Source organism: Neophocaena asiaeorientalis, unplaced genomic scaffold (genome assembly GCF_003031525.2).
Source record: "Neophocaena asiaeorientalis asiaeorientalis breed wild unplaced genomic scaffold, Neophocaena_asiaeorientalis_V1.1 scaffold96, whole genome shotgun sequence".
NCBI classification, from domain to species: domain Eukaryota; kingdom Metazoa; phylum Chordata; class Mammalia; order Artiodactyla; family Phocoenidae; genus Neophocaena; species Neophocaena asiaeorientalis.
The window spans coordinates 4,720,277-4,742,943 of NW_020175831.1; the positions used below are offsets into that span (position 1 = coordinate 4,720,277).

Consider the following 22,667-nt stretch of genomic DNA (forward strand, 5'->3'; position numbering starts at 1 on the left):
CCTTCATTCTGCATCCATTCTATTGGAAAATCCTTTTAGTTCCTCCTTTGAAACATGCAGAATCCAGTGCCTTCTCACTACTGCTATCACTCTAAACCAAGACACCATACTCCATGTGAATATTTCAGAGCCTCCCCATTGGTCTCCTACCTTTACCCTTTAGACTACTGCCGACACACAAGGCAGAGGAAACTTTTAACTCAGATGTTACCCCTACTTAACACTGCCCGTAGTTCTCCACAAGGTAAAAGCAAAGGTTATGAAGGCTTAAGGATCTGTGCCGTGTGCTTTTCTACTCAGGCACCCTTTTTCTCCCCCTCCATGTTAAGCCATATATTTTCTCAAACAGGCCTCAGAGCCTTCCAACTTGCTGTGTCTGTAATGCTCTGTTAGTAGGATGGTTCTCCCACACCTTCAAATGTATGGCATATACCTTGATAGGAGTAAAAGAACCGGTGTTTTCATGTCAAAGTATATAGAGCATTTTTTTTAGTTGAGATATACTTGCTGCTGAAGAGAAAGGGTTTTTTTTGCGGTACGCGGGCCTCTCACAGCTGTGGTCTCTCCCGTTGCGGAGAACAGGCTTCGGACGTGCAGGCTCAGCGGCCGTGGCCCACGGGCCCAGCCGCTCTGCGGCATGCGGGATCTTCCCAGACCCAGGGTGTGAACCCGTGTCCCCTGCATCGGCAGGCGGACTCTCAACCACTGTGCCACCAGGGAAGCCCGAGAAAATCTTTTTGATACACTCCATTTCCCTGTATCTCCTGTACCAACTTAGTGTAGTGCTTTCCATATTATTGTCATAAAAGATTGTGAATGAACTTCAAAGACATAATTTAATGGTCATAATATTCCTTTATTAGTACCAGCTTTTCAACTAAATTGTCTTTTGCTAGAGCTAAACAATTTAATATAAAAAATGCCATTTTTTTGTTCATACAGTATTTATTTAAAAAAGTACATAGTGGTTAGTTTTGCAACAATTTGCTTTTAGCCAGATGTATCATATAAATCTACGAAAGTAACAAATGAGATAAAAACAGTATAAATAAGGAGTTTTTGTAGTATTTACATGTATATAGAAACTAGCCCCAATGGTGTTTTAAGAAATTAAGTTTGCAGTTAAAGTGAAACTACTGATTCAGCATACTGATAACTTATTTTAATGCTTCTTAAAGTTTTATATTTTCTACACTAGTTTTGACTATAATTTTGCATAGAATTACTTATAAAGTGTATTTCTGCATTTCACATCACAGTAGGAGCTTTTAGTATAACAGTACAACAACAACAAAAAAACCCCACTAGCTCAGAAAAGGTCAGATCTGCTCAAATCTAGTTTTTCTTAGTATCTGGCTTCTTACTTTTGGGAACAAGGAATACATTGCCATCTCTCGTTTGCTGCAAGGAGTATTCACTTGGGGAGTACGGCTTTCCATCTTCATCACGTAGCATGCTGAAGACTTCAAGATACAAGGTGCTGAGTTGTTTTTTCAGTAGATGAAGGCTTTTGTCGTTTTCTCCTTTTTCTTTGAGCAATTTTTCTTTTTCATCTTTTAAATGATCTAAATCTTGCTCCAGTTCCACTATATTTTCCAGTTTTCTTTTTCTGCAATTCTGAGCAGCCACTTTATTCTTACCCCTCCTACGTATGTCTCTAATTAATGCAAGTTGAGCCTCGTTGAATTGCTCCTTGGACATCATTTCATTGAAGTCATCAACTGGGAGGTTAATGATTTTTTCTACAGGGAATGGGATATGGAGAGCTTTTGCCCGTAGCTCATCTCTTGTGAGATGAGCCTCCAAGCGGCTTGAATGTTTGTCTTTTGTGAATGGGGTTTTTCGATGACCAGGACTTACAGGCACTTCTTTCTTTGGTGTATTTTCACACTGGGCATCACACACTGGAGCACTGTTCCTCCGAGATGATGACAAGGGTTGGACTGTATCCCCAGAAGGCCTTACTGGCTGTGTTTTAGGACCCTTCTGTTTGACACTTCCAGGAGAACTATCTATTTCTTCCATTTCAGAATCACTGAAGCCAAGCAGTGTGTCTCCACAGATGGTAGATTCCACTGAGTGTTCAGGTGATGCCATGCTGGGACTTGTGTTCAGTGATATGCCAGAGTCAGAATCATTGAATTCTGCTGTTGCACTTTCAGGGTGGTTTTGGTTGAAGGCTTTACAAAGTGATAGATCAGAGATATCAATGGGCCCGTTTAGAAGTTCAGAGAGTGACTGGCTTAAAGTAGCAGAGGAGGGCATGCTGTTGCTGGTACTGGGCTCTGCTATGAAAGCAGAATAAAATTCATCACCAAAATCTGTATTTACTGTGGCATTTGAATTTAATGAGTTCACTGTCAACTGGCTGGATTCTTCTGTGGAGAGGATGCTGCTGAAGGAATCCTGAAAAGCACTGAGAAAATGTGGACTGCAGTTACCTACTTCTTTTTCCAGTGAGGGGATTGATGAATAGAAATGATAATTGTTGTTAATTTCCACCAGTTTGGTTTCTGGACTTGGAACCATGCTAGTCTCAGCCAGTTTGTCACTTTGAATATTAAGACACTGCATGGAAAAGAAGTTTATACTATGTTAAGTCAAGGTTAAGCTATTTTTAATAGCTGATAATCCATATCTGATGGTAATCTCTCCCCACCCCCATTCACACCAGGCTCTTCTAGAATTCAGAGGTAATTCCCATTTCCAACAGATACTTATGCCTAAGCATATGTATTACTTTCAGAGTTCCCAGATCAGACTTCAGGTTTATAACCTGATCTGTCCCTCAAGACATCCAGTCCACTTAACTAACAAAAGTTCACTGAAGTGAGCATGGGCAGCTCTCATGACTAATTTAAAAGCACCCTCCAATCCTTCCTATAAGTAGGTGGCATATAAATAATAAATAACTGGAATGACTAATTTAAAGGGACTGAATATAAAATAGCATCTTTGGTATTTATTATATTAGATCTTAGTTACCTGTAATTCTGGAATGGATAATAGCTCCTCCCAAACTTGCTCAATATCCTGCTGCATATCGTCTAAATCAGCAGCGGCTAAGTGAAGGACAGCAGCTGCAGGTGACTGAGCCTGATTAGGAGCAATAAAGACTGGGCTGTCGATGTGGCTGGGAATATCAGGAACAAGTGACTGAAACGTAGCTGAAGAAACCTAAAATTGAGAAGGCATTTATCTACATGAATCTGCCACCAGCAGTGGATGGGTATGCTCCAAGGCCATCACAACATCTTAGACTGGAATTGGCTGCAGTTCTGTATTTCTCTACTTATAATGGGGACTTACGACTCCTATTTCTATATAATGAAACAAATGTTTTTGTCCTGCCCAGCTGACTCCACATTTACTAGCTTAATTGCTTTATCCTATGCATTTGAAGGTAAACGTCAAAATGGGTAAGAACAATCTTTAGAATTTAATTTGTATATATGTATGTAATACCTAGTATAGTGCTTCAGACAATAAACATTAAAATTGTTAACCGAAAAAGTCTTGGTTTACTACCCAGCTTGATTTTTACTCACCAAAATTTCTAAGTACCTATAACAAGAGAGTTAACTTGTTTCCACGGTTATGCTCACCCATCCCTCTGGCTATGCAGGAGTAAACGTTTTTGGTTTTGTATTATGTGGGGGAAGGAGGTGTGTCATTTTTTTTTTTTTTTTTCAAATCATAAAGTTACCTATAGGCTAAGGTTTCCTTGATAAAATTTGCTCCTGAAATAGTTTTCCATTTTTTTTTTTAAATGGAGATACATCAAAGGGACCAATATACGATATGTTATGTATAGTTGTGGAGATTTGCTGTTAACTAAATGTTAATACCTCATTGTCATCTACAAATGGGAATGTCTCTGTCAAAAGCTGCATGCAGTCATCGAAGTACAAATCATCTGGTTTGGGAATGTGGGCTACCTGCATAAAAGGGAAAGACAGGAAGAAAAAAATTGTTCCGTGTTCATAAAATGTTTACAGTCTAGTTAGTCAAACATTCCTCTTGTTTCAGAAGTCAGTTTAGTATAGTAAAGAGCACAGAATCAAACCAGACTATCTAGTTTCAAATCTTGGCCCCTACCCCCCAATTTATTGCCCAGTTTCTGGGCAAGTTATTTAACCTCTTTGGGCTTCAATTGCTCATCTGTAGATAAAGTAGGATAATGGTAATTAACTCATAATTGTTGATTAAATCAATCAATATTTCAAGTACTTTAGTAGAACAGTACCTGTCACAGTACATGAATAATCCCTACTACAACAGTCCTACTACTGTCACTACTGTTGCAGCTATTTGATCCTTACAATTACATAATGTTTTTATAGCTTACAAAGCTCTTCCATGTAATTTATGTCTTCCTAATCCTTACACTGAGGTCAGTCAGTCGGGCACTGAACTCATCAGTAGGCTGAGGTTGGGAAATTGACTTAATAAGTTCATGAAGTAAAAGGCAAAGCTGGAACTCAAATCCAGATGTTTTACCTTCCCAAGAACTGAGTACCCTGTACCTGGGAGTAGTTGGCACATCCACTGGTTTCCGACGGGATGTGTTGTGCTGGCTGAACTGGGAGGAATTCACCTGTCTCTTCATCTAGTTGTAACTGAGCGAAAAAGGCTTTCTCTTGCTCCTTTTGCAGTTGTTCTTGTCTTTCCTTTTCAAGTTTTTTCTGTTTTTCCAGCTCATGCTCCTTCCGTCGTTGACTGAAGTCAAATACTTCTCGACTTACCCCGAGATCTATATCTTGCCTCCAAAGTATGTCAATCAAATCCATGTCCTATGTTTAAAACAAAAAAGGAAGGAGAGACCATGGTTAAAATAGTTTTAAAATGGCAGATATCACATAATTTACATTATGCCATTGCTAATGGTGGGGGGTAGGGAGATTACAAATAAAATCTGAATGGGAACACAGATCCAAAGTTCTGGAAGGGCAGTTAATTCTATTCAACGTATGTATCTTTTTTTTTTTTTTTTTAAATCACCTACAAACAGCTATCCAATGTAATCACTTATTACTTGGATTATTAACAATTTGGGTGATGGTAGAGGTCACTAACAACAAAGTAACAAATGTTGCCCATTAACATTCTTGAATTAAAAGAAATCCCACTTATTTAATGGAATAGAGAAATTAGAGCAAGCACTCCAAGCCAATGGTTTATTATGAGAAGTGGAGTTTGGAAAACATGACTGAGCATGTGGAATTTTTCCCTAAACTTGCTTAGCAAATACCAGTTTACAGGGGAAAAAAAAACCCAAGTTAAACTGTCAACCTAGCAGTTGTGAAATATCACCTTTCATTTGGTCTTCGCTATAGTGGATTATCTTTTCCCCATCATTTCTCGCTACTTCTGTGTCTGTGGTTACTTATTAAAACAGTTTCCTCTTTTTTTTTTAAAATAAATTTATTTTATTTATTTATTTTTGGCTGAGTTGGGTCTTCGTTGCTGCGTGCGGGCTTTCTCTAGTTGCAGTGAGCGGGGGCTACTCTTCGTTGCAGTGCGCAGGCTTCTTGTTGCGGTGGCTTCTCATTGCCGAGCACGGGCTCTAGGCGCGTGGGCTTCAGTAGATGCGGCACACAGGCTCAGTAGTTGTGGCTCATGGGCTTAGTTGCTCTGCGGCATGTGGGATCTTCCCGGACCAGGGATCAAACCCGTGTCCCCTGCATTGGCAGGCGGATTCTCAACCACTGTGCCACCAGGGAAGCCCCAAAACAGTTTCCTCTTGACTTGAGTTTTAGCTCCTGAGGTATGAACAAATTAGTAAATTCAAGTCCTAGCAAATGGTAATCTTGTGTGGGTGAAGCAAGAGATTGCCAAAAGAACTGGGAAAGGGGTAGTGCCCACTAGTCTCACTCCTGAGAAATCGTAAATAACCCTCTTAATAACACAAACCAAAAAATGTGGCTCTAGGGAAGGATGGAAGGTAATATGTTCTAAGATATAGGGAGAATTGTACAATGAGGAAATGGTTATTTTGATTTATATTACAAGGCTAGGCTTAGGTTACCATGTCCATATTTTCCTAACCACACATGTGTCAAAAGCAATTTTTCTGATTTACAACTTTAGTTTTTGTAAAAGTCTGAACAGGTAGGAAATGTAAATCAGTTTCCATTTAACAAATCATCTGTGTTGAAAATAATGAGATGGAGACTGGAAAAACTGACAGAGAAAGGGAATTGGGATCTGAAGGCCAGCAGACACAGTGTGTACAGACATCAAACTTTGTACTGCGGTTCAGACAGCAGTTGGCAGCACTGGGCTGCCCAGTGCATTTACGGCTCTACTACTTTCAGCCTCCAAAGGACAAAAAACAACATGGCTGTTGCTTCACTGAGCAGTCAGGCTATTTCACCCAACAAAGTACAAGCACAGACCACCCAGCCTAGAGGCAGCCCAGCTAACTGGATAGTAGAGGCCACCTCTAGCCTTGATTGAAAGTTGGTGTTAGAATCTTAAATGCTATGAAACCCTGCTCATGAGGTTCATTACTCTAGCTTTGAACAGTATAACTTTTAGTACAAAGCACACACAGTAGGTATAATTAAAGCAGTATCTGTAGCTCTTCAGAACTGGCTAGGGTATACCTGTTTGTAAGCCAACATCTATTAAGGGCTTTCTATATATGCCAAGCATTGTTCTAAGTACTTCAGATATACACAAACCAACTCTCAAAACCACATAAAGAGGACATGTATCCCTATTTTACAGATAAGTATATTGAAGCTTAGAAAGAAGACGTACTACGAGAAAATGCCAGGACAGGGATATATACCCAGGCATGAGGACAATATGAGCCAGTCCTGGACTCCTGATTTTTAACCGCTAGCCCACACTAAAAATACGAAGTCTGATCACTGGACAGTGGTTCTAAGTGGGGCAGGAAATAAAATCCATTGTTGTATATGTAGACTTTGCCTTGACGTATTGGTGGTGGGAAGAAGTGGCCATCACCACTTCAGAAGACTGGATTGAGCAAATGTCACCTGGATTATTTTCCTGGCCACAAGCAACAAAATAGGAGTCGTAGAGCATTCAGTCATACGTGGCTATCTTCTCAGGGGGCTCCCCACTAAAATAAAACATGAGAATTTCCATTTTAGAAATAATTTGTTTCCACTTTAATAGACATGTTTACACAAGGGTCATGTGAAAAGAGAAAGGCCCAAGATATAGAGAAACCTACCTTAAAATTCTAATTAGGTTGGGCCATATCTTCTGAGGGAATCTAGCTACAGCTGAGTTATCCTGTCTGGGCCATTCTCCAAACTGGAGCTAACGACCAAGGTGCTAAGGAGACGTTCAGGGTGTTCACTACTAAATGCTAGCACTAAAAATTAAGGAAATGCATACTCATGCTGTCTCAATTGAACTCTAGTTTCTCTATAAAATAAGCAGTACCTGTTGCTACCTCTCTCAAAAACTGACACGGAAAGTGCATTGAGCTCTTCAGAAGGTCAACAATAGAGAAACCCAAATACTTGTCCCTGCACCTGGGGGTCACTCTGCCACATCTGCCCTCACTTCCCCAGACTGCCCTAGGCCTGGGGCTTCTCCTTGTTCAGAGATCCCAGGATAAAAACCAGTACTCAGTTTTGACTTTTTCATGGAAGAACTGAAAGAGCACTGAAGAATTTATGTTGGAAACACCTCACAAATATGACTAGTCCAAAGTATTCCTAGAACCCAGAACTATGGATGGGAGGGAAATTTCTAATGTAATTTACTCTAAAATTGTCAGTGGCAATCACACCAAGAGTTGATACAACTCTGTTCTTTCCTTTTCCCCCCTTTCCTCCCCATCAGATGTCTTGAGTGGGTTTAGGTGTTTTAGCTATAAATTTAATATAATTGTTCCATCCTACCCCTACCATACGGATGTTGGTGGATCAAATGAAATGTAGAAGAAATTTCTCTATAAATGTAAAGTATATGTAAGTGTTGTTATGATCCCAACAAGAAGTAGGATGGGCCCTACTACTTGCTGTAAGTGAGACCAAGCTCCAGGCCAAAGGATAATAATGAAGTTACAGACGGAACTGTAGTGGGAGCCTTGAAACAACACTCAGTCATAAAGCTACTTGGTTCCTCCTCAGGGAAGGTCTGAAATTGACCACCAGGCATGTGAATCGTGTGTTGTAAATAAAAGTAAATAACATACACTTTCATGTAAACTTTTATGTACACACACAACACACTCTCGATTCCTGACATGACTACCCTTCAATGCACAGCTCCAAACCAATTCAGTGTTTTAAAATTTCCCATAACATAATTAGACAAGGACACATTGATGGATCCTCATCAACAAACAGGAAAAATAAAACACAAAATGTCATTTGGATCAGCTCCTGAGCACCTGTTCTTGTTATCTGATCTGAAACAATGCTGGACCCTGGGAGGTGGAGGGGCTCCTACAGCCAGAGCTGACCGTCTCCACCAGGAATGCCACCAAAAGATATTTCAAGTGACAACATCTAATTGTTCTTAATGAAGGCTGGGCAGCCTTCAATGAGATAATAGACCAAAACAGGTTGCAAAGTGTTCTCAGAGGTTTTCATTTTTAAGTTTATTTTTATATAATGTTTAATCTTGCCATGCAAGGTCTCTGAAAGAACACATCTGCTTAAAAAAAAAAAAAAGCTGAGTTTTAACCACTTTGAATTCCTTTAAAACAGATGTTCTGATCAAATTCAGAATTCAGTAACAAGGGGTTGCTTGTCATGGCCTTGATATATCATATACTGTGTTACTCAGATTTTCACATAAGTTTTGGAAGAAAAAACCTGCAGCGATTTGATATTGCATGAAATATTCAAAGCTTTATGTTGAAAATGAGAACAGCAGAAGTTTGTTGACCCACGACTCACTGGTGGGGAGCCCTGCAGGCCCAGGACTGTGTTCTGTGCTGACCTCAGGCAGTGAGCTGTCTTGAAGGAGCCCTGTGACTGGGCACATGACTTACTCCACAAATGACCCATCTCTGCAAAATTCCCGAACCATCTAAGGAAATAGCTGGGGTGGTGCCCATAACAAAACGGACAGTGTGGAAGGACAATGCCAGTGGAAGAATTAAACTGCTCTCCCACACTTCAACCTGAGGCACTTAGGAAGCATGGCTGCCCTGCAAGAGGGCAGATAAAAAGGGTCTGGGGAGGGAGAGGAAATGTATGGCATTTCAACAGGTATTTCCTTAAGCTTCCCAAGGGCAACTCAGGCACTGGCTGTGAGCCTTCACATGCCATATGGAGCAAATGCCGTCTGCCATACTTGGTGTCTGAATTTTTGTTGTTGTCCTTTTGCAATTCCTGAGTGTATTCCACGTTATGTTGCTAGCTTGGCTTCGACAAAATAAGACAATTTAATAAGAACGTAAATGTTTGACAATTCACGTTAAATCACCATCTGGCCCAATGGAAACAGTCATATTGAAAATGTCTCTCTCTCTATATATATCATCATTTGCCATCTGGGTAATCTGTTACGCATTTTATGGGAAATCTGAAGTTGGACTATTAACTCGTACCACTTTAAAACAAATGTCTTTGTTCCAGGATAAACAGAAGAAAGCCCTTGAACACAGAATCCCATAATAATATGTCTTTTGCAAGCCAATTTTAGTGCTTTGAACAAACAAGCATTTATCATGCTCAGATGATCCCCCCAAATCAGAAAAGATAAAGCAAAGATATCATCTCTTCCTAAATTAAAGCAATTCAGTAAACTAAGGCTTTAGAAAAGTATTTGAAATGAAAAATAAAATGGTTTTTATTATATACATTCAAATGTATAAATGAAGCTTGCACCTCCCAACCCCTTTCCCTACCTGCCCTCTCCCATCCTCTGTTTTGTCCAGAGGATGACGGGAAGGTGGTGGGAGGTTTCTTCTAAAAACAAATTTCACCAACAAACTTTTTTTAAAAATTGCACAGATAACTAACTTTGTAAACAGACAATGAAAACTGATCCTCACTTCCAATTTTACAGTATAAGTGTTAAGACAATGTCTCAAGTGATTCCTTTTTTTAAATTTTTTATTTTTATTTTTTTTACATCTTTATTGGGGTATAATTGCTTTATACAGATTCCTTCTTAAAATCATGTATTTCCATTAAGAAAATAATAAATCTTCTTTTAAAGTTTATTCTCCTGAGATCGATCTCTCCATCCAAATATTAACTACTGGCATTCAGAGTCTAAACTGCTTTTCTTTCATACATTTCAGTCTTTATATTATGCCCAGGTGGTTATATTATTCACCTAAAAGCTAAATCTGGTTTAATATTTTTTTCCATAGAAGCTGCTCAAATGTTTTTGGGCAAAACCGGATGGAACATGAATCTCATCCTACTGTCCTTTGAAGTATAAACCAAATTAAGAGCTATAGGAAAGTGCAAAAACAACTGAAGGCATGCTCGAATTCTGAAGAATTGATTGAACAACAACAAAGATCTCCTTGATTCACAAGGCTCTACTCTGCAGTCACAATCCTTACTCCTAAAGTAAAATGACACCAAGCAGGTGTGTTTTTAAAATACATCTCACTGATGACTATTCTATTTCATAAATATTTATCTGCCTGTTTACTTCTCTCCTGCTTCATTACAAGAAGATACACAAGACAAGGCCAACTGTTTTCTCAGACTTCTAGAGAAGGCAGATGAGATGACAGGTTATTCTCTATAGTCTGCCCACATTCAGGTACTTTTTTTGAGTCTACTGGACTGATTTGCTAACTTCTGAATATATTGCTGTAATAATTATGGAGCAGGTGATAAAAAACAAAGATCACAAAAAAACATATTTATATAGAATCACAGAATGTTAGAGATGGAAGGGGACTTACAGCCACCTAGGCCAAGTGTAAATGTCACTGGGTTAATCTGTGTTAACTACAGCTCCATTTTTAAAAATAACTGGCCTAGCAACCAGTTTCTACGTCAGCAGAGACTCCTAACAGGTAACAGTTACCACTAATCCAAGTTTTCCTTCTAGAGAAAACTTACCAGGGATTATTTCCTCAATCTTCAATAACTAGCAATTATTTTTGTTTTGCTTTGTTTTTTAATTTATTTTTATTGGAGTATAGTTGCTTTACAATGTTGTGTTAGTTTCTGCTGTACAGCAAAGTCAATCAGCTATAAGTATACATATATCCCCTCCTTTTTGGATTTCCTTCCCATTTAGGTCACCACAGAGCACTGAGTAGAGTTCCCTGTGCTATACAGTAGGTTCTCATGAAAATAGCAATTTTTAACAGCATAAAAAATCTCAAACACACATCAAGACATGAATTATTCAACAAGTTAAAACTCTAGGGGGACTTCCCTGGTGGTCCAGTGGTTAAGAATTCGCCTTCCAATGCAGGCTGCGCGGGTTTGAGCCCCGGCCAGGGAACTAAGATCCCACATGCCGCGGGGCAACTAAGCCTGCGTGCTCTAGAGCCTGCGCGCCACACCATAGAGAAGACTGCGTGGCAATGAAGATCCCGCGTGCTGCAACTAAAGACCTGGCGCAGCCAAATAAATAAATAAAATTAAAAAAAAAAAAAAAAAACAAACTCTAGGGACTTCCCTAGTGGCGCAGTGGTCAAGAATCTGCCTGCCAATGCAGGGGACACGGGTTTGAGCCCTGGTCCGGGAAGATCCCACATGCTGTGTAGCAACTAAGCCCGTGCGCCACAACTACTGAGCCTGTGCTCTAGAGCCCGCGAGCCACAACTACTGAGCCCACACACCTAGAGCCTGTGCTCTGCAACAAGAGAAGCCACGGCAATGAGAAGCCCGCGTACCACAACAAAGAGTAGCCCCCACTCGCCCCCGCTCGAAAGCCCGAGCACAGTAACGAAGACCCAACGCAGCCAAAAAAATAAATTAAAAAAAAACAAACTCTAAATCACAAATTTGCTATTCCCTGGATCACAGATGCATCCTTCTACCCTTTTGTCTTTCAGCTAAAAAATGGTCCAGTTTCCTCACAGTCCAGCTTGTTACTGTGTACAGACATTTTCATGGGCTGCTTCCTGTTCACAAACAAGTTTCTCAGCAATGACTCAATCTAAGAAATGTGATCCAGCCAGTTTACTGGAACTCTCACCCATTACGCTTGTCTGTACACTGTAAAGCATGATGCAAAGATAACAGCAAAACTGGAAAGTGAATAGACTAGGAACTTGGACTATTTTCTCAAGAGGCACATGTGTTTGGCCAAAAATAAATCATAAAGGACAGCTAATTTCCAAAATAGCAGGTGAGGCCACTGCTACGAAAAGTGGATGGATCCAACTTTCCCATGGGAAGTTTCATACCTGGATGCCAGCAGAGTTAATTTCTGGTTGTCTGTATTTAAGCAGGATGCTGCTGCTGGGCCTCGATCAAAGGGCTCATGCAAGGGTCAGTCACTATGTCAAGAGAATGGCTCGGTTAGATAAGCAAACTTCAGGACATGTTTTTTCTCATCTCTTCCCCATTTTGAAGAAGCCATGAATGTATTCAGTCCTGGATGCTGTCCTCTGCACATGAAAGGAACTTTGTGACTCGGTCTTCCATCACTATTAGAATGAGTCTACAGGAAAACACACACACCCATCTTACCAATATAACCTTCAGGTGCACTGGCTCTAACTCCCTAACTCACTTTACCTAACATACACTGAAACTAACCTAGCGTGGACTAACCAGGTCGTCAGATGTCTACCTTGAGCTCAAACAGCCCTGTTTGCTCACCCTCCTGCCCCTCCTCCTAAAGGGCAGCCCCCATGAGGGAGGGCAGTACCCTAGCACACTGGAACTACTGGGGCTCTTTACTGCCACTTCTGAACTTCCTCAGTGATCCTTCACCCTCTGTGGATCCTGCATTTGTAAGCAGGAATTATTTATTTCTATCTTAAAGCTCCTTTTCAGATTTAACTGCCTACAGTTAAGCTTTAAAAGCTAAGAATTGGGACAGTCACCCAGGCCTGCTGTTTCTTGCCGGTAGCCAAAGACCTGTGTGCCTGTGCTGGTGGTGGCAGTGATGAATTTTAGATACATATGTATTATATACTGTAATACAGAAAGACTCTAAAACGTTTAGACTTTTTTCTTTTTTGTGCATCCTGTTAAAATACTTTCCAAAGCAGGGGGGGTCTTTAATTTCTTTTTTAGTGTGAAATTTTTGAGTATGAAATATTTCATACTAATAGCTAAAAGATCACTTCAGAATGGTGATAGTTATAATAAAGGTGCTGGTCAAGATTAACAAGATTTAGTGTCCATACTACCCTAAATGGATCATTAATCCAGCAACCCATCTACTACATGCATATAGCTTGCCATTCAGGTGCCAGGAACTGCGCTAGGTGCTGGGGACACAGAGATAAACAGAGGACAGTCTCTGATCTCAGTTTAGAGACTCAAGGAGAAACATGTAGGAGCCAAGGCAGCAAAGAGGAAGTGTCACTAAACTGCACAGAAAGACCTCACAGGAGTGACAACTGACTTAAGTACGCCAGTCACAACTGCATGAACATGCCACCCGCTTTAACAAGGGGTAAGCCAGGTTTTTCCAAACATCTAGTCCACATGACTACCTGAAAGCAAAGGAGGTTTTGGAGTGGAGAACACAAACAACCCATCTCCACTCACTCTGCTTTCTTGGTCTCCCCTCTGGTGGCAGCAATCCCCCCACGCCTCCCCGTTTCCCCCCAGAGGCTCAGATCCTCCAGCACGAGGAAAATTCTCATAGACTTCCTCCTCACATGTGGACTTTTCGGTCAGTATGACTCATCTCAGCTGAGATGGGAATTACTGCTAATGCCACACTGTCACAGAACGCTGCGACTGGAGGGGCCCAGAGGACACACAGCCCCTTCCATTTTTCAAATAGGGAAACAGGTCTAGAGGATGAAATGACTTGCCCCAAGGTCAGAGGTCAAGGATTCCAAAACTACTATGGTCTACTTTTCTAATTTTACAAATCCTGCCAAGTTATTTGGCAGAGGGGGAAAAAGACACATTTTTGCTTCACTGTTTCAATTTGCACCTCTGGCCCCAGCGTGCCAGTCTGCAGGTGCCTCGCAGCTTCTATTTGAGCTGGCATTTGCCGAGCACTTCATGGTTTGCAGGGGTGTTCACTGCAGAGCAAGGGGGAGGTGGCTTATCTTCATCTACGAATGAGCACAATTAGGCTTTCGGCCTCAAGCATCCCTGCCCCAAATTGCATGCTTGGCAAGTGGCAGAGCCAGGACCCCAACCAAGAACTGATTCTGAGCCTGAGGGCTCTTCCCACCACTGCAGGACAAAGGCTGCAAACTGCTTTAGCCCCAGGTGGGACGCTAAGGCTTGGAAGCTGGCTCTGCTGAAGCTCAGACCCACCTGCCCTGTCAACGGCACACACAGAGCTTAGCATTTAAATCTTCCCATAAAGCCAATATTTACCCCGTACTTTGTATATCTTATGTTATCTGGTCTGACTAAACTGCAAACTCCTTCAAGGCATGACAATGTCTTTTTTTTTTTTGTCTTTTTTATTTTATTTATTTATTGTTTCTGTCTGCATTGGGTCTTTGTTGCTGTGTGCGGGCTTTCTCTAGTTGCGGTGAGCAGGGGCTACTCTTGGTTGCGGTGCGCGGGCTTCTCCTTGCGGTGGCTTCTCTTGTTGCAGAGCACGGGCTCTAGGTGCGTGGGCTTCAGTAGCTGTGGCTCATGGGCTCTAGAGCACAGGCTCAGTAGTTGTGGCGCACAGGCTTAGCTGCTCTGCAGCATGTGGGATCTTCCCGAACCAGGGCTCGAACCCATGTCCCCCTGCACTGGCAGGCAGATTCTCAGCCACTGCACCACCAGGGAAGCCCAACAATATCTTTTCTTAATAGATGGTAGATGTACATAGTATAAAATTTTAAAGTTGCAAAAGTAATCTCCCAGTTATCCTTCCCCAAGGCAACCACTGGTTTTCTGTGTTCTTAGTAAGATATTCTATTAAATACACACCCGTAGGCACACACACAAGTAGCATATAATCATAATGTTCCACACTTATTTCTCCCTATTTATTTTAGAGATGGTTCTATATCAGGGCCTAGAGTTGTTCCATTATTTTTAATGGCTGAGTAGTATTTCATTATGAGGATGTACTATATTATTTAATAATTACTTAATCAGCCCCTCATTGGGCTTTTAAGTTATTCCTAATCTTTTGCTATTACAAATGATGCTATAATGACTACCTTTGTACATAAATCATTTCACGAATGTGTGAGGATTATCTGTGGGATAGATACTTAGAAGTGGAATTGCTGGTCAAAGAGTATATGCATTTTTATTTATGATACATATTGTCAAACAGCTCTCCACAGAGGCTGTACCTTTTACACCCCACCAGCAATGAGAAATGCTCATTTCCCCACTCTGTTCCCCACTCATGTGTCCTTCACACCTTGCGGCATATTGGCACGTGGTACCCACTCAATAAACACATTGTAATTGTTGATACAAGGTCTCCTATATTAATTCCAGAATCATTTCAAAATCAGCCCTCCCACTATTTTTAAAGATAACAAAATTAAGACTAAATAAGAGACTATACTGTACATACATACAATCAGTTGTCCGGCAAACAGCATTTGTTTAATCACCAGTCTATGTCCAGCCAAGGTAACCTTGGTTGGTGCCTTTGGAGCTGGTAAAACATCTGCAGGGGCAAGAAATGTAAAGGCCACGGGGCACACAGATAGACAGAGGCTAGGCAAAGTCTCAACAGGTGAAAACAGGCAAAATCAGCAACCTCAGCCCTTCTAACAGGCAAGGTAAACTCCAAAGAAAAACCAAGTCCAATTAAAAATGGAACTACCATATGATCTAGCAAATCCATACCTGGGCATATGTCTGAAGAAAACAAAATAATTTGAATTTGAAATAACTGAAATAATTTGAAAAGATATATGCACCCTGATGTTCACTGCAGCGTTGTTTACAACAGCCAAGATATGGAAGCAACCAAAGTGTCCATCAAGAGATGAATGTTTAAAGAAGATGTGGTGTATATATACAATGGAATATTAGCCACAAAGAATGCAATTTTGCCATTTGCAACAGCATGGATGGACCTGGAGGTATTAATGCTTGCTGAAATAAGTCCAATAGAGAAAGACAAATACTGTTATGTTTTCATTTTATATATGGAATCTAAAAAATAAAACAAATGACTATAGCAAAACAGAAACAGACTCACAGATACAGAGAACAAACTAGTGGTTACCAGTGAAGAGAGGCCTGGGGGAGAAGAGAATTAAGAAGTAACAAACTACTAGGTATAAAATAAATAAGATACAAAGATGCAATGTACAGCACAAGGAATATAACCAATATTTTATAACTTTAAATGGAGTATAATCTATAAAAGAAAAAGCAGGTTCAGCCAGGCTGACCCATCCACCAGCTCTCTAAAGACCAGGAAAAGGCATCCTTGTCTAGGGATGTGTCTCTCAGAAACATATGTCTGTTGGCCATTAAATTACATTGAACACACAATTGACTAAGGGGAGCTGACAGTGATCTTGCAGACCACAGACCAAACCCCAGGTTTACAAATGAGAATCCCAGGGCCCAGAGATGCTAAATGGGTAAATGGCCCTAGGTCTCATTTGACTGAGCAGAACCCAGGAGGGGGCATCTGGTCAACTAACACAAATTAGATTTCAAACTAGACTTTCCTATTGCATGCACGCATGCATGCATTCATTCATTTATTTGGCTGCGCCGGGTCTTAGTTGCGGCACTCAGGATCTTCACTGTGACACACGGGATCTTCGTTGCAGTATGTGAACCCCTAGTTATGGCATGTGGACTCTTAGTTGCAGCATGCATGCAGGATCTAGTTCCCCGACCAGGGGTCGAACCCAGGCCCCCTACATTGGGAGTGCAGAGTCTTAACTACTGGACCACCAGGGAAGTCCCCCTATTGCAATTTCTATTCCTTAAATTCATGAAATACTAGGAATTATTTTGAAAACAGACGTTTACAAAACTGTTGTATGGCATTTGACCCTGCAGCCAAATTAATGGCCTATAAAACTCTGTTACCTGACTGAAGTTTCTGCAGAGAACTTTCCTTTCCCTACTCCTAATCTCTAAATCCTGGGTGGTCTGTGTCCAATAGGGCTAAGAGCCTCCCAGTTCTAACCCTTACTTCAGGCAGATCGTCTCCACTACCAAGAGCAAAAGTGGCTCTAAATTAAAGTGGACCCCTGAGAACTCCCAAATCATGGGGTCAAGGCCTTGGACCCACTAAATGCACATTCCAAACGTGACTGACTCATCCAAGGCCTCACCAAGACCAAGTGTGACCTCAGAAATAGTTCTACAACTCCTTGGAGAAAGGAAGCCCTCAAGACACCAGTCCTTCCATTTGCAGTGCTTTCGGAGCACAAAATACTTTCACTTGCATGACTGTATCATTTAATCCTCATGCTACTCTGTGTGAAGATTAGTGGGATGAAGAAACAGGTTCAGAAAGGTTAAATATCAAAGGTTGCCCAGCTTGTCAGCTGCATCTGTAGCAGAAGCAGCCCTCTCTAAACCTGACGGACAGACCCATAAATCAAGTCACCATTTAATAACTCGCAATGCCTCCCTTTCCTCCTCTATGCCTCAAAATAGAAATAAAATTCTGGTTTGCTCTAAGGGTGCCCATTGCAGTTGTTGGTGGCTTCTTCCTTTAAGTCAGTTTTGTTAATAAGAAAACAATACCATAAAACAGGCCTAAACTTTTACCAAATGATCTCAGGCAACCTACCTAAACAATAAACACATGAAGTCAAGCTCTCAGTCTTTTTCTCAAGGACAAAAGCTGTGGGTCTGGTTTAAAATCTCTGGCTTTGGGAAAAGAACTCTCTAAATTAAAATATGAAAGCCAGATGTATGGAGTTTTCTAAAGTAAATGATCACACAAAGTGTGGGTATTATTTGTACCTTATTACTATTCCCCATGAAAGTATCATTATACTGCCCAACAAAAATACATGTCAAACATGGAATCAATCACCCTGTCTACTGGTAGGCACAGCACAAAAATTCCTTTCTCTCAGTGCCTAAAATAATTTCTTTTTAAAGGCCTTTTCTTTGGTCTGGATCTCGTGGAAGCTCTTTGCAGCCCTGACGCCCACCATGTTTCCAATGCCAAGTAAACCCAGGACCCAAAGCAATAGGCTATAAAGAACATTAAGTTCAGTACCCGTCTAGAATTAGGGCATGCCATGTTACAGTAACTTTTAACCTCAGTTTCTCCATCTGCTGAAGGACAGGGTTGGGTTAAGTGACTCCTAAGATTCCTTCCTCTAAACACCTCTGATTATACAAAGTCAAAAATACAAGTCTGAAAACTAATTTTGAACTTTAAAACAAGCTGATTTCATCTACCTATAACAGATGCTCTAAAGCAGTACTTTCCAGTAGAAATCTAATGCAAGCCACATGTGTAATTTAAACAATTTTAGTAGCCTTACTAAAAAAAGGTGAATTTAATTTAAACAATATATTTATTTCACCCATGTCAAAAAATTATTCTACCATGTAACCCAAATGTTTCAATTATTAACGAGCTATTAGAAGTGACAAAACACTCAACATACATAACAAATCTCACCTGACGGCATCACATGAAATGCTGTCCCCCCAGAATAAAGTTATATTCAACAGAAAAATATCTTACCCTGCTTCTGTCTTAAATTTTAAATAATTCATTAAGATTAAAAATGCGGATCCTCAGTTACACCAGCCCCATTTCAAGTGGTCAAAAGTGACCAATGGCAAGTGACAGTGCAGCTCTGGGGACCTACAGAGTGAGTCCTCCACACTCCTTAGGGGGGAATTCTAATGAACCAACTCCTCTGTTTCGCAACACCGTAACATTAACCCTTCCAAAGGACACTAGGCAGTATTTATACTGTTAGCAATTATTTGCAAAAAGCTACTTCAATGACCTGAAAGTGACAGTGTGAGTCTTAAGTTACTAAGAGGGCTCATAAGGACCACAGGGATCACCCTGACGTTAATGAGCAATGTCTGGTCCAGAGGCCACACAATTACCAGATTATTGCAAAGGGCATATGAAGAATGGGTAGAAATAAGGGGCTTAGGTGCTAGGAAAATACTGTCTGTTCCAACTAAGGATATGAATTAACCCTGAGTTTGGAAATTACATTTCAACTGCTTCAAATGTATACATTTGAACCTGCACAGTATCCATTGTTGTCACCAACTGCCAGACAACAATTTGGACCTCTTAAAAAATAATTGATAAGTATATATACCACATTTCATTCTCTTAAAATCAGTATAGAAGGGGCTTCCCTGGTGGCGCAGTGGTTAAGAATCCGCCTGCCAACGCAGGGGACATGCGTTTGAGCCCTGGTCCTGGAAGACCCTGCATGTGGCGGAGCAACTAAGCCCATGCGCCACAACTACTGAAGCCCGCACATCTGGAGCCCGTGCTCCGCAACAGGGGAAGCCACCGCAATGAGAGGCCCGGGCACCACGGCCAGGAGGGGCCCCTGCTCTATGCAACTGGAGAGGGCTCGCACGTGGCAGCAAGGACCCAACGCAGCCAAAAATAAATAAATAAACTTATTTTTTTAAAAATCAGTACAGGAATCTTTTACTTTCCTTAAGGTAAATCTTTTCAATTAACCCACTAAATAAATATGTAAGGACAATGGCTACCTGGTGAGCCTTTACATTAAGATTTGAAAACAAAAGATCACAGTGCCAACATTCTAAATCCAGGTAAAGGTAAGTATGACACAATCTAACAATAATAAGAGTAAGTGCATTTACTGTGCACTTTCTATGTGCTCAAGACTCTTCCAAGCACTTGTACCCATAGCTCACTTGTACTCACACCAATTGGCAAGGAAGGTGGTATTAAGATCCACACCGTTTATATTACAGAAGAACTCACATAACAGAGGCTCTTACTCAGAATACCCGAGGCCTCTTTAAGGAGGCTGCACAGTGCAGTCCTGCCAGGGCTCTGCAGCTGACTAGTTGTACAGAGAGCTCTGGGCTGTAAGGAAAAACCGAGACATCATACCTGTCCTCACAGAACTGTTTTCCATGTGGGAAAAAGGTATGTGAATGCCACTTAAAAATACAGAAGACAAGCCAGGGGTGAGGTATTAACGCTATTAATAAGTTCAACACCTGTTGCAGATGTCAAAGGAACATGAGAAGCATCTAATTCTGAGGCTTCTGGGTCTAACCACTATACAAAAAATAGAAGGTGAACTCCTGATGTATTTACATATCAGACATCACATGGCAACACCAAAGGGCAGTGGGTGTAAAAAGTTTTCAGCTGTGTCATCTCCCCCATGGGTCTTATAGAAGGTCTTTCCCTTCACCACTCTGCCTTTCTAAGAGTTAGTTAGAGGTAGTTATTACAGAAGAAATATTTTAGTCTTTAAAAGACTAAAAGATGGGCTGGGGCTGGGAAGAGGGCAAGGCCACAGGGGTCAGCTCAGGAAGGCTGGGTTTAGCCTTCCACTAACACATTCCCCCCACCGCCACCAGCTCTTTCTGTTCATACAACTTGCCTGTGGACACTGCCCCATCTCTGGGCCCAGAACCCCAGAGTAAGAAATTCTGCTACCAGTGAAGGAGTGTGTCTGGCATGGGGTTCAAAGAGATGGCTCATCAATCCACATAAGTAGGGGATCCAGCAGACAAGCTGGAGGATCCCACAGAGGAGACAGAGCACACATAAGGCCTTGCCATTGATTGGTTTTCTGTCTCCACAACAATCAGGTCCTGACATGAGACCAGGACAAGCCACAGGAGAATATGAAGCTTATAGCGAAGAGTGAAAAGGGGCATGGATTACCAGAATTCAAGGAGATATTTTTTTTTCCAAGTGGGCCAGGAAATCTCAGATGCCACATATTCAAACATTCCTGACAAAGAAAATGTATAATTATAATAATCATCACAGCCACCAGTTGTTGTATGCTAGATCTTGTGCCCAGTTCTTAGTTAATCCTAAGAATGCTGTGACACACCTATCACCCACATCTAATGATGATAAAGCCAAGGCACATCCCACTGTATTATCACTCATTCAAGCTCTCTGGGCCTCGATTCTCTCCCTAAAAATCAGGGATAAGGCTCCTGACCTCACAGGGCGGAGTAAAGAGTACACATGACAAAAATCAGTGTGTGAAAGCACCTGGCACCTGGCCGGCATGTGGAAGAGCCTGAGAGACTGCGGCTGCCTTCCCCAACACTGCTAGATGCTCACATCTGTTAGCTCAGGGCGCACAAGCAAAGCCTCTTTTCTGGGACAGAAAAGAGAGGATATTGTCTGTTTTTTCTCTCTTGGGTGAATTTTGCTCATCACTGAGGCTGGAAGCCAAGGATGAGATGGTCCCAGCTGAATGAAGACGGTGAGAGCAAAAGGATCTTAGGGGAGGTCAGGAAGAGAGAAACTCTCCCTGTGCCACCACAGAGAAGAAAACAATTCATCCTAAAAGCAAACCGGCAACTTCTGGCTCGTTCTTCCTCTCCTTTCACCAATGGAGTGAATACCCTGGCGATGAGTTTCTGTTAAAACCCAGGAACAGCAGGACCTGCAAGCTTGAGCACAGATGGTTTCACAATGGGGCCAATAAGAGAAAAATCTACTCCCTCCTTGAAAAAGGGAGCTTAAAAAACTTCTTCTTAAATGGCTAACAAAAGTGGTACAGATCAGAGTGACAGTTACAGATCTTCAATACTGCACTGGTGATGCCAAGGCGACTAAGCCACACCTGCACCACAGCCAGAGCCCCTCAGCATCTCTGCCGACACCTGCCCATCTTCTGATGCATGGGCCATAATAACTTCCTGTCCACATCCAGCTCATGTGTCTTGCCCTTTCCAAAACCTCCCATGATTTCCAAATGCCTTAGATAAACGTGAAACGCCACGCATGGGCACCGAAGGCCCTGTTCAGCCAGCCCCACATTAACCTTTTCACCCCGAGTGACCCTATATGCCGCCACAGCCAGATCACGCCTGCACCCTTCCTCCAGCTTCCAAGTGAAGCTGAGCCAAGAGGAATCCTACCAGCTTAAAAAATCTAGATAGCCTGCTACCTCCTCCAGGACGTCCTCTCTGAGCACCCCAGTTGGAAGTGACATTTTCTCCTCTGAGCTGTCATATATCACCAATGAATATAACTTGTATATATACCAAGCTCCTAGAGGGCAGTAATGGATTCGCTCTCACATCTGCTGAGCAAGTACTATTAAATAAGCACCAGGCATGGTGCGAGCCACCAGAATTACAAAAATGACAAAAACATAGTCCCTATCCTAGAGGAAGTCACACCTTAAGCAGGGGAGATGGAGATGTAATTTATACTCATTATGATATGAAACATGCCCTATAATCCAGGTGTACAAAGAACAAAGGGACTGATTAATTAGGAGAAGGGGTAATTTGGGAAGCAAATGTCCTTCAAGGAGGATAATATATTTGCTACACTATCTATCTTAGAAGATTAAAACAACTTCATGCCATGAAAGTTCCCTAGGGCGTGTTAATACCTAATAATACTTGTGGAATGAATAAGTTACATCTAGGCTTAGAACTCAGCATTTTCACTGTGTACCTAGGGTGTCTGGGGGGTTAAAG

General features: G+C 41.5%; 1 protein-coding gene across 7 annotated transcripts in view; it reads right to left on the reverse strand.

Moving 5' to 3' along the window:
- Positions 1 to 832: 832 nt before the first annotated feature.
- The window catches only part of NFE2L2 (NFE2 like bZIP transcription factor 2), a 102,228-nt gene continuing 80,393 nt past the window's right edge, over positions 833 to 22,667 (reverse strand). For 4 of the 7 annotated variants that reach the window (XM_024732874.1, XM_024732877.1, XM_024732880.1 and 1 more), the window contains 4 exons: positions 4,527 to 4,793; positions 3,849 to 3,938; positions 2,986 to 3,177; positions 833 to 2,568 (listed from right to left, as the gene is read on the reverse strand). In XM_024732874.1, the coding sequence (XP_024588642.1) occupies positions 1,336 to 2,568; positions 2,986 to 3,177; positions 3,849 to 3,938; positions 4,527 to 4,793 (1,782 nt within the window). In that variant the 3' untranslated portion in view covers positions 833 to 1,335. Of the gene's footprint in view, positions 2,569 to 2,985; positions 3,178 to 3,848; positions 3,939 to 4,526; positions 4,794 to 5,313; positions 5,490 to 7,007; positions 7,094 to 12,328; positions 12,422 to 22,667 lie in introns of those variants that run through there. The other 3 variants (XM_024732875.1, XM_024732879.1, XM_024732878.1) reach the window with 3 other exon arrangements.